Source organism: Stegostoma tigrinum, chromosome 37 (assembly GCF_030684315.1).
Source record: "Stegostoma tigrinum isolate sSteTig4 chromosome 37, sSteTig4.hap1, whole genome shotgun sequence".
In the NCBI taxonomy this organism is placed as follows: domain Eukaryota; kingdom Metazoa; phylum Chordata; class Chondrichthyes; order Orectolobiformes; family Stegostomatidae; genus Stegostoma; species Stegostoma tigrinum.
The window spans coordinates 18,717,286-18,729,898 of record NC_081390.1 but is presented as its reverse complement, the minus strand read 5'-3'; the positions used below and the strand labels follow the sequence as shown (position 1 = coordinate 18,729,898).

Genomic DNA, 12,613 nt, shown 5'->3' with positions numbered 1-12,613 from the left:
CTCCACCATTCACCATCTTGACACAGGAGGCCTGTGTACAGAGACAGGCATAATCCAGCAGAGGAACAATGGACCAAATGGCCTCCTTATTGATTGTATAACTCTGTGATCATAGGACACACTGGTACAAAGCATGCCAATGCCACAAAGGGGCAAGTGTTTTGGGTATTTTGCTGCTTTACTGAGAAATGTTAATCATTAGTGGCTGTGGTTTAGTTGGCGGTACCTTCAGGTCTGAGTCAGAGGTTGTGGGTTCAACTCCCATTCTAGGACTTGAGCATCAAAACAGAGACTGACAATCTGGTCAGGCACCAACAGAATGCTGAAATTGTTGGAGATGCTGGCGTTGCAAAAGGTCGATGAACCCTATTTAATGTAAATTATTGTTTGATCAAACCTCATTTACTTGTTGGTGAGATGTCAGACTGAGGCCACATTCCCTCTCTCAAATGGATATGAAGATCCCATCATAGTATTTCAAGGAAGACTAGGAAAATTCTCCCTGGTTTCCTTGCCAATATCGATCCCCCAGTCAATATCACTAGGACAGATGATCTGATCATTATTACAATGTTGCTTGTGGGAGCTTGCTGTGCACAAATTGGATCCTGCCGACACTTCCTATATTACAACCTTGACTACGTCACTAGTTGTGAAGTACTTTGGGATGGAAGACATGAAAGGCGCTCTATAAATGCAAGCTTTTTTCCCCCAATTGCCCCCATTGCCAAACTAAGTTTTTTTTATTCTTTCCTGGGTGTGGGAATGCCAACATTTGTTGCCCCTCCTTAATTACCCCAGAACTTAGTGACTTCCTCAACCTCTTTCGAGGGCAGTCAGTGCCAACCACATTGCTGTGGGTCTGGAGCCACATGTAGGCCAGACCAGGTAAGGATGACAGATTTCCTTCCCTAAAGAGCATTAGGTATCTAGATTACTCAGGCTGTGACTATACCAATAAATGAATGAGGTATGATCAAATAATAATTTACATTAAATAAGTTTCATCCATCTTTTACAAAGAAGCATATTTGGAGATACGGAGATCCCTGATGTACGAGCTTACATAAATGCTCACACTTACGAATGTGATACTTTAAAGACCTGACGTACTGTAGTTACAAACGGCTGCTCTACATTGTCCTGCACTGTGTTCTAACTTGCACATAAACTGACGTGCAGACTGGCTCCAGAACAGAACCCAATCACAACTCAAGGACGGCCCGTGTCCATTCTGTGACTGCAAAGGAGCAACATTGAAGAGATAAAAAGGTACAAAGTTTAACTGTGCAGCTGAATTGATCCACCTTCCAACCAGTGGTTATTTCTGTCTGTCACATCTTATCCGTTATATTTGAAAATACCTGCGTGATGTGTCGGTCAGGCTTAATTTCATACTTGCATTGAATAGATGGAACTGGTAATTTATTTCATTGCTGTACATAGATTGTCTGCTATGTTCCCTCACATTACAGAAATGACTAGCGTTCAAAAGTACTTTTCACTGACTGTGGCTATGAAAGGCACTATATAAACACATGTTGTTTCTACCTAATTATTGTAGTATAGTCATTAAAGCAAAAGCAAATGAGGGGGATGAAATTAATTTTTTTAAGTCTTATGCATTGTTTGCACTTCACAACATGTATCTTAAAAGTTTAGATTTTAAAAGAAGGCTTGCTTTTATACACTATTAATGCCAGGCAGACATTACAAAGCATTTTACAATCAATGACGTATTCCTGAAATGCAGTCATTGTTGCATGGAAGGAAATGTGACAGCTGACAGCAAGTTCCCACAAACAGCAATGAAATATTAGAAGCAAATTACTGCAGATGCTGGAATCTGTGCTGGAAACAATAAAAAAAAACACTGGAAGCCACAGTGGATCTGGCAGCATCCATGGAGAGAGAGCAGGCTAATGTTTCAATTCGAGGTGACTTTTCATCAGAGCTGATGCAAAGTGTGGAGTGGGCAGCATTTATGCAATAGTGGGTATTGGGGGTGGAGTGCTGAGGGAGAAAGACTGCTGATACTGCACTTTCTCCTGCAGTACTCCACCCCATTCCCACCACATCTAACACATCTTCAGGCATCTAGAAACAACTGCACATTGACCAGAAAATAAGGCCATATCCTACAATGTTGACCTTCAAGAAATACCTCTGTGTGATTCTGACTTTGCATATCATAGAACTTTGAGTTCACATGAGCAGCTCACTAATGCCCTTTAGAGAAGGAAATCTTACCTGGTCTAGCCTACATGTGACTCCAGACCTGCAGCAATGTGGTTGACCCTTAACTATCATCTGGGCATTTAAGGTTGGACAGTTAATGTTAATTTAGCCAACTATGTCACATCTCAGGAACAAGTGCATATTCTTTAAAAGTTCAGATATTTTTGGTCTAGTGGTTTAGACTAAGTCATTTCAATCTTTACACAAAATTTTTTTTTAATTAATGTGTTGACCATAAATGCTGATCTGGTTTGCCTCTCTGAAGCTGAGTCGAATATTGGGGACCTTTGAATTGTTCAAGTAGATATTTTGAGACCCTCTGCCCTGCACGGTATCTCACCCACTGCAAGGACTGAAAAATAAGATTGGAGATACACTGCCCACAGTTTTCCTCTCACTAATATCCATAAATAATCAATTATAGGCAGCACATTGAGCATTTCCTGATGGATAATGTATCACATCACAACTTGTGAGGTGGGAAATCCATCCTCCTATTTTCTAAATGAAAAGGGTACAGTGAAGATTCAATACTGATGAGGCATCCAGTTCCTCAACTCGCCTGAACAAACTATGTGAAATTTTGCTACTGCTTGAGTTGTAAGCTCATGCCATCCATCCATAAACCCCTCCAACCTCTCTCCAGTCCCTGAAAAACCTATCCAATCCACTCTTTTTTCCACACTATCTGAACTCTTCCACTTTAACTGTCAGCTACAGGTATCATTTAGCCTAACATTCTGAGTTCAAGCTCCATTGCACAGTCTGGGCTGAGTCATCTAGACTGGCACTGCAGTTCCAGCAGGGTGCTGCACTTTCGGAAGTACCACCTTTCAAATGACACAAACTCAACATCCCATCTACTCTCTCAGGGAGGTAAAAAGAAAGATTGCTTGGCACTATCGAAAGGGGGAAGGGCATTTCTCCCAGTGTTCCTTAAAAACTACCTACATCATCAAGTTATTGATCACCTGCTTTGATATCTCTTTGTGCAACTTGGTGGCAATTTTTCCTTTGCTAAAGTCACTATATAATTACCTGCTGCAGGATCTTGTGGTGCAGTGCCAGTGTCCCTATCTTGGGACCAGAAGTTCTAGGTTCAATTCCCTCCTGCCCCGGATCTGAGCCATAACACGTCAGAAAAGGGGGACTGAATGAACGACTATAATTGCCTGCTGTTACTGTTTTCAAAGGTTGATTGTTTTGCTGTCAAGACTGCTCTATATCCAGGAGGACATTACATGGGTGAGTTTAGCAGCAATTTTGTCATAAATCTGCCAGGCATTTTCCCCAAATCACAATTTCTTTCCATGTGGTATGCATTGTAGGACACTCAACAAGGAATTCATTGAAGATAATGTTTGGCTGTGGTGTGTGGAGCAGAATTCAATCGAGGTTTGTCATATTTCTCTGTACCACCAGGTGTCTCTCACACTTATTGAATATATCATCAAAAAGATTTTGGAAGATTAAAAGCTTGTCCTGAAATGACAGGGAACTTCCCGCCTCTTTGCTTTTCATGTTAATAGAGCATTAGGATCAGAGGGTGAACCCAGCTGCCCTGTTTGACAGGGCTTCCTTTGTCTTTGCTAAAAACAGTTGCTTCCGTGACATCGAATTGCGCTTACACCATGTACACCAGTGTTAGACAGGCACTTAGCCCCGCGCTCACTGCCAAAGTGTTCTGGAACATGGGCCAGGCTAACTTGAGAGACTTGTCGCTCCTACCCATATTATTGAGATCAATAATACAGGAACAGACGCAAGCAAAGATCCAATCATTCACCTTGTCAGTGCTAACAGCAATACCCTTCAAGTTCCCACTCCTAGAAAAATCTATCTGTATGACTCATTTAAGATTTTCCACACTAACTGAACTCTTCCACATCAAAAAGGTAAAGTTGTCATCGTCTTGCCAGACCATGGTGCTGCTCTCTCATTAGGGAGAGACAACTGGAGGTGGTTTAACCTGACGGTCAGCACACCTCAGGCATGGGAAGAGTCCGAGAAGGACAGTGTGTGAACTGAACCCATGCTGCTGGCATCTCTTTGCATTGCAAACCAGCCATCGAGCCAACTGAACTAACCAATCCTCTCCCTTCCACTGTAACCGTCAGCTGTAGGTATCATTTGGCCTAACGTTTTGGGTTTAAGGCCAGTTGTACAGACTTGTGTGTGTTATGTAGACTGACAGCCAGCGCTGTCTGAGGGAGTGCTGCATTGTCAGAAATGCCATCTTCCAAATGAGACATAGATTTCAGGTCGCATCTGCTCCCTCAGGTAGGCAAACAAAGGTTGCTTGTTTTATTTGAAAGTGGGCAGTGCATTTCTCCCAGATTCCTGGCTGATTTTTATCCCTCTATTAATATCAATAAAAAAGATTATAGGATAATATATCTCTTTGCTGCTTTTAGGAAATTGTTAGGCTTAAACTGGTTGCCAATTATCTGACATTGCAGCAATGGCTAGACTTCCAAGTGTCTGATTGGCTGTGAAATATTTTTGGGACATCCCAAGAATGTGAAGGTTGCTTCAAGAACTTCAAGTTCTTCCTTCACTTTTGCCCGTGGTGGGTGCAACAATGTACACATCTGTAATTTTTCTAAAAGCTACCCTTCTGTGAATTGGATCCTCGACAAGCTTTAAGTAAGGTAAGGACCTTCAGTAGTTCAACTCAAGTTAGGGCTCTTTAAGAGGGGAGCAAAGGTTGCCAGTGTTTCATGCAGTCTAATGACCGAAGAGCTGTGCTTGGTGATGTGCGATTGGTTCAGTTTTAGGGAAAATACCTGCTTGTGGGGGTAAACGTTGATGTGGCACTTGATGCATTCCTGGCCCATGTTTGCCCATGAGTTTCCGCTCATCCATTTCCTCTTACACTTGGGGCACTTGTATTCACCGAAGCAGCGTTTCTTGCCCTGGTATGGAGTCAGGCCTTCTCCTTTGGGGCGTGCCTGGCAAAGAAACAGACACAAAGCACATGCATTAAAATGGCAAGGCCTGCCAGCCAAGGTATCTGCAACTCAGGTGGTGAACAAGTTTTGCCATAGTCCATTTAAATCACCAGGTGAACTTTATTAGGAATATGCATGGTGAGATTTCATTTTAAAACAACAATTTGATTGCAACTTGTCACATGAGGAAAATATCTGGCTGTTGATAAACAAGATGCTGGTCAGATTTGAAAGTTTCATCTCTTCAAAGTTTGCATGAAATAGCTCAATGCACATCCAAAGAGATAGTTAGCCAACAGTAGGATTTTCATTCAAAAGAAATAAATGCTTTGGTTTTTTTTTATTACTCCTGGCATTAGTAACCTGACCTTGAGCAGAGGGACTGGGAGACAGGATTTATATGCTATTGATAACCTACAGCCCAACTTACATCAGAACAGCAACTGGGATATCTATGTATCTGCAGGCATTGCCTCTGGCCATTGTGCAGAGTCACAGAATCATACAGCATGGAAACAGACGCTTCAGCTCAACTCATTCTTATTGACCATGTTTCCTAAACTGAACTGGTCCCATTTGCCTGCACTTGGCCCATTTCCCTCTAAGCCTTTTCTATTCCTGTCCAAATGCCTTTCAAATGTTGTAATTGTACTTGCTTCTATCACTTCTTCTGGCAGTATGTACCACCATCTGTGCAAAAAAGCTACCTCTCAGGTCCCTTTTAAATCTTTCTCGTCTGACCTTAACCCCGTGCCCTCTAGCTTCAGACACACCCACCTTGGGGAAAAGACCTTGGCTGTTCATCCTATCCATGGTCCTCATGATTTTATAATCCTCTATAAGTTCACCTGTCAGCCTTCTGCGCTCCAGGGAAAAAAGTCCCCGTCTATCCCTACAACCTTCTAGTCCCAGTAACATTGTTATAAATCTTCTCTGTATCCTTTCTGGTTTAATAACATCCTTCCTATAAGAGGGTGCGCAGAACAATACAGAGTAGTCCAAACATCTTGTACAGCTGCAACATGACATCGCAACGCCTGTACTCAATGTTCTAACCAATGAAGGCAAGTGTGTCAAGTGTCTTCTTCATCACCCTGATTATCTGTGACACCATTTTCAAGGAACTATTTACCTACACCCTTAGGTGTCTCTGTGTGAGAACATTCCCTAGTCCCTGCCATTAACTGTGTAAGTCCTGCCCTGGTTTGACTTTCCAAAACACAACACCTCACATTTATCTAAATTAAAATCTATTTGCCACTCCTCAGCCCCTTGCCCAGCTGATCAAGATCTCATTATACTCTTAGACAACCTTCTTCACTGTCCACTATACTAGCAATTTTGGTGCCATCTGTAAACTGACTAAGCATGCCTCCTATATTCTCATCCAAATCATTTATACAAATGACAAAACAACAGTGGACCCATCAGCAATTCTTGCAGCACATCACTGGTCACAGGCCTGTAGTCTGATCAAACAATCCTCTATCACCACCTTCTTGTTGCCTACTGCAAAGCCAATTTTGTATCCATTTGGCTACCTCTCCCTCAATCCTACGTTGTCTAACCGTACTAACCAATCTGCTGTATGGAACCTTGTCAAAGACCTTGCTGAAGTGCGTGTGGACAATGTCATCAATCTTCTTGGTCACCTCTTCAAAAAAACTCAATCTAGTTTCAGACACACATTATCCCACATTCTACTATCTCTAATCTGTCCTTGCCTTTCAGGTTACATATAAATCCTGTCTCCCAGAACTGCCTCCAAAAACAGGGCCTAGGCCCGAAACGTCAGCTTTTGTGCTCCTGAGATGCTGCTTGGCCTGCTGTGTTCATCCACCTTCACACTTTATTACCAACCCCTGGTGTTAGGCTCACTGGCCTATAGATCCCTGGCTTTTCCATATAGCCTTTCTTAAAAGACAGCACAAGATTAGCCCCTTACCAGTCTTCTGCTCAACAGCAGAAGAATAGGCAGTCTGTTACATATTATTATAAAGCAGTGTAACCTCCAATCTACTGTGAACACAGTGTGCAAGATAAGCTCATAACAATTTTATTTAACAAATAGAATCTACATACATGGCACATGATGTCCATCTGCCGAAATCTAAGGAAATGCCTATACAAGATACATTCTGAAGTTAGTCTTTTGGCTTTACAAAGATTTCATTTAAAGTGGATGAAAAAAGATACCAAGTTCAAACAAAACAGCCACTCTGACCGACATTTCAATGGGATTTAGGGAGTGCAGCTGACCAACGCAAACATCGCAATACGCAAGTTATGAAAAGCAGGGGTTGCAAAATGTGTTTCAATTTTTCTTATAGGTCAGATATATCAGACTGCATCCTGTGTAAGGATAGAAGGTGTTTTGAAATCCAGTCTGTACCTTAAGATCTACATTTAAGTGTAGTCTCAGTAACATTATTGTAGTACCTTCAATTACTTTAAGAGTAGGAAACCCTTTGTACCAAAAAGATAGTTTGAACTAGTTTCCACAGATGCAAACAGTGGCTACGTTTCAAGAATAAAACTTAATTGGTTATAAAGCATTTTGGAATGTCCCAAGATGTGAAAGGTCTTCTGTAAATACAAGTCATTCTTTAAGCACAACTGGTCAACAACAACTTATATTCATATAGCAACCTTAATATTATATAATGAAATGCTCCAAGACGCTGAACGAGAGGGTTATAAAATAAAGTATGACACCCAGCGATTTAGGGAGATATCAGACCTCAAGGCCAGATGCTTGGTCAAAAAGGCTGGATTTTAAGGAATCCTTTAAAGAGGAAAGTGAGGTAGAGAGATGGACAGGCATAGGGTTAAGGAAATTCAAATCATGGGGACTAGCCAACTGAAGCCATGGAAACCGAGGGTGGAGCAAATGTGCCATTGCATTTACCACAGAATTCCTCCATGTGCTACTCCAGGTATTGATTAATGTCTATATTTTTAGATGACTTAGTAAATTCATTAAAATAACAAGCAGAAGAATTTGAGCATCACTGTTGTTACAAACATTGTACAAATCACGAATCAAATATTTCCATCCCACAAATACTTGTACTATTTCATGTGGAGCAGTAGTGGGGAATGTCCTCGTGCTACTAACTGTTTTGTTGTCAATCACCATGCGTCACACCCTTGAAGTGAATTCCTTCCATTTTTCAATCCATTCTGGAGGCCACTGTAAAGTTGAAAAGACCAAAATCGTAGCTATTAGCATTCAGCCCCTGCTTGTGGATGGAGAGATAACATAGATATGAGATATAAAAGAATTGTGGGATTTCAAACCTATGTAAGGGGCACAATGATTGTGATACCTCACAGTAATGAGCACTACTCCAGTGCTTGCACACATATCCTAGGCAAATGTGACAGGGCAAGAATTTGACAGAGGGCTACATTATTGGCCTTGGATCTAATGGTAACTAATCTGACCTAACCTGTTCAGATACTTGTTTTAAAAAAAATCCATCAGCACAAATCAAAGAAAAGCAGATTGTCCTCCCAGTAATTGAGCCAATATTTGCATCTCAACAAAGACCAACACAAACCGGCTGATTAGTTCTTTATTTGTTCTGGATGATAATAACAGTCATCATTTATATTATGGCCTTGGAGGGTAAGTGAGTATTAACAGTAACAGCAAAAGGAAGTAAAATATGTTGTTGTTGTCGTTTATAGTGCTGGCCATCCAACACTCCTCTAAAGGCCATCTCCAACGGGCTAGTTATTAATGGCTCCAAGGTTTATTGTGGACAGTACAGCCCAGAACCCTTCCCTTAATGGCATTCCATTACACTCATAACAGCTAATGCCTGACGTATCAGAGCTAATTCTAAACAATTATTTTCAGAGAACTTGAGTTTGTTTACACGCAGCATTTCAACACTGACATTATTTTCTCTCTGCACGTCATTTCGTTGGAATTATTACCAGAACCAAAAAAGAATTCTAACCCTGTTAGGTAAAAGTACAGAGCATACTTGCATTTATTCAGAAGGACTTGCGTTTATATAGTGCCTTTCACAACCTCAGCATGTGCTAAAGTATTTTACAACCTATTAAGTACTTTTGAAGATTTATCACTGCTGTAATGCTGGACTCTCAGCAGTTAAGTTGCATACAGCAAGCTCCCTCAAACAATTAATGTTGGAAATGACCAGAAAGCCTTTTATAGACGCCAGGTGAATATGCCCTCATATTTTTTCCGAACAGATGGATCTTTTACACCCAATTGTTGGAGATTTCCTTTAGTGTTCAAGCTACAAAGTGGCACCTCTGATAGTTTAGCACTCACTGAGTACTGCACTTACAGGCAGTTTCCATTGTTAATGTGGAGACGGGTATTTGTAACAAAAAGATTGTTTCCAAGAAGGATAAAAATGCAACATGAACTAAAGTTTTGTGGACAGACAATTGTGTGGATAGAAAATTTGTAAAAGCATTACACATTTCTAGATTACCATAGAACTGGTTAGGATAAAAGCTTTCAGAGTGGCTCGGGTGTTGCTGGAAACAAATCAATTCATGTTAACAGATGGAGCATCAAACAATTAAGTCAATGGGAGGTTTGGGTGGTGGAAGGAACAATTTTTAGGGGACACTGCAGGCGCTGGAATGTAAAAGTAAGGGATTCTTGTTCCAATCACGTACGAATTGGATACAACCACTTCTGGAATAAAGTCATAGTCCCAGAGGACAGCAGGGCTTCTCTTTCATGAGAAAGATGTTTGGTGGTGAGTTTAACTTGGGTATTATAATGTCACAGATCAGGGACGAGGTTGAGAAGGAGCATCCTTCATGGTAACCTCAGCCGATGCCGGATTTGAACCCATGCTATTGGTGTCACGACGCGTAGCAAACTAGGTGGCACGGTGGCTCAGCGGTTAGCACTGCTGCCTCACAGCACCAGGGACCCAGGTTCAATTCCAGCCTCGCGTAACCGTCAGTGTGGAGTTTGCACATTCTCCCTGAGTCTGCACGGCTTTCCTCTGGGTGATCCGGTTTCCTCCCATGTCTAGTGCTGAGCAAGTTAGGTGAATTGGCCATGCTGAATTGCCCAAAGTGTCCAGGAATGTGTAGGCTAGGTGGATTAGACACGGGAAATGCAGGGTTACAGGGATAGGGTAGGGGACTCAGTCTGGCTGGGATGCTCTTCAGAGGGTCGGCATGGACCTGTTGGGCTAAATGGCCTGTTTCCACGCTGTAAGGATCTATGGAAACCAGCCGTCCGGCCAACTGAACTCTTACCACTGGAGGATTGTAAATGGATTTGATATCCATACCCAAGGAAGGACATGCTGCCTTGGAGAGGAAGCAACAAGACTTCACTAAGTGAAATCTGTCAGATGAGAGAGCTGTCCTGTGAAATGTGATTGAGTAAAGTGGACTGATCTAATTGGAGTCAGCAGAGTGAGAGCTGAACTGATTAAGCTATAATAAATTATTTCATGTCTCAGTAGAGAACATGCTGCCTTCTCCAGCTGGATCGTGTTCTCAGGCTTAAAGTTGAGAAACTGTTCCATGTGTATCTTTGGAAGTTTTGAGTCAAAGGATCTGTGGATGCTCTATCAATGAATGTATTCCAGGATAGATTGAACAATTGATCAATCGATTTTTGGAATCTGAATTAATCACTGTGGGAATAAGGCAGGAAAGCAGAGTTGAGGTAGAAGATCAGCAACAATTAATCAGCACGTTGGAACAGAATCAAGGGGCTGAATGTCTCTCTCTACTTACGTCATGCCAAAAGAAGCACCATTTACAAGAACTGAAGTTTATTCCATTGCGTTATTCCTCCTGCAGTTGTGGAAATGTGTGGGCCTTTAAGGCTGTAACGTATAATTATATTACCTTCTTCAAAGGAGTGCTTGGTTTGAAGACAGATCAGAATGAATTTCGTTTAACATTTTTCCCATATGTTCAGGAAATCTTTAGACTTGCATATGTTCTGAACGTAGGTTCCCTGCCTCACTGCTGGAGCACAAGAAGCCCCCCTGAGCCTCTTCCTGGGTGGGCTTTCACAGTGAGCATTAGCAGTGCCTTGTATTAAATGGATCTCCCTTGTTTTGTCCAACCTTTATCATTGGTAGCAATCAAGAAATGCCAACGTTGGCCAACACCTTATTTTACCTCAATAAAAACTTGAAAGAACTGTGGGTGCTGGAACTCAGGAACAAAAACAGAAATTGCTGGAAATGCTCAGCAGGTCTGACAGCATCTGTCGAGAGAAATCAGAGTTAACGTCTCGGGTTGAGTGACCAATCCTCTCAGTTGACAGCAGCTAGAGAAAAGTTGGCTTTTGTGCAAAAGATAGAGTGAGGGCAGGGGGTAAGGAACAAATGATAGGTAGAGATGGAGCCCAAAGTGACAGGACAGTTGTACAGACAAAGGAGTGGATAATGATCAGCCTAGGAGAAAGAATAGCTACTAATGGGGTCTATCGGTAGCTAACATTGAGTTGTGTGCAATAGTAGACCATGTGATAACAAGGCTGAGAGTGTGGGGTTGAGGTAAGGACTTGGGAGAAGGTACTTCGAGACCTAAAATTGTTGAACTCGATGTTGAGTTCCCAAGCAGAAAGCGTGGTGCTGTCCTTTCTTTCAGCTTGTGCTGAGCTTCACTGGATCATGGTGGTATGTTGAAGTGGCAAGTTTTTAAACCTTATTTTGCCTCTGTAACTCAGGATGTCAGCGGGCAAATGCTTCCCAACTATCACGAGGGTAAGTTCAAATGAGGCCGGGACCAAAGCAGTACATTTTGTCTCAGTGATAATGGGAAATGCAGATGCTGGAGAATCCAAGATAATAAACTGTGGAGCTGGATGAACACAGCAGACCCAGCAGCATCTCAGGAGCACAAAAGCTGACGTTTCAGGCCTAGACCCTTCATCATTTTGTCTCGGGTCAGCTCCTCATCTAACTACGAACACAGGAATAGAAGATCCTACCTCTGAAGATTTGCACATGACCCAGGACACTGTGGCAGTGACTTGTCAGTTCACAAAGCCCCTGTGAAGGAATCTGCAGGTTCATCCTCAAGACCGTCAATGTGGTCAGCTTATACAGCCTCAGTTTCCCTCTCAATAATAAAATGCTTGATTAGCTGTGGCTCTCGAGCTCACATTTAAAGTTCAAAAGTCACTTGTTTTTTATCCCCCAGCTCATTAGGTTTCCCACCCAGCTGTTTATTTAAATGTTTGACACTGTCGAGCTGTCATTTGAAATCATTGTAACAATTACTGCAATTGCCCTGTTGCACAGGGACTGAATCATAATGTGCCAAATACAGCCTTGCAATCCATTAGGGAATAATTACTCACTAACAATAGCTTTCATTTATGTGGTGCCTTGAGGGTGAGAAGCCATTCAAAAGCACTTCATGGGAGCATTATCAGACAATATGTGACAAAT

The 12,613-nt window shown here is 42.0% G+C and overlaps 1 protein-coding gene across 1 annotated transcript in view; it reads right to left on the bottom strand.

Moving 5' to 3' along the window:
• Positions 1–12,613, bottom strand: part of zcchc24 (zinc finger, CCHC domain containing 24) — a 222,239-nt gene that overhangs the window by 48,466 nt on the left and 161,160 nt on the right. Inside the window, exon 3 of the mRNA XM_048563547.2 lies at positions 5,025–5,189. Within this exon, the coding sequence (XP_048419504.1) occupies positions 5,025–5,189 (165 nt within the window). The remainder of the gene's footprint in view (positions 1–5,024; positions 5,190–12,613) is intronic.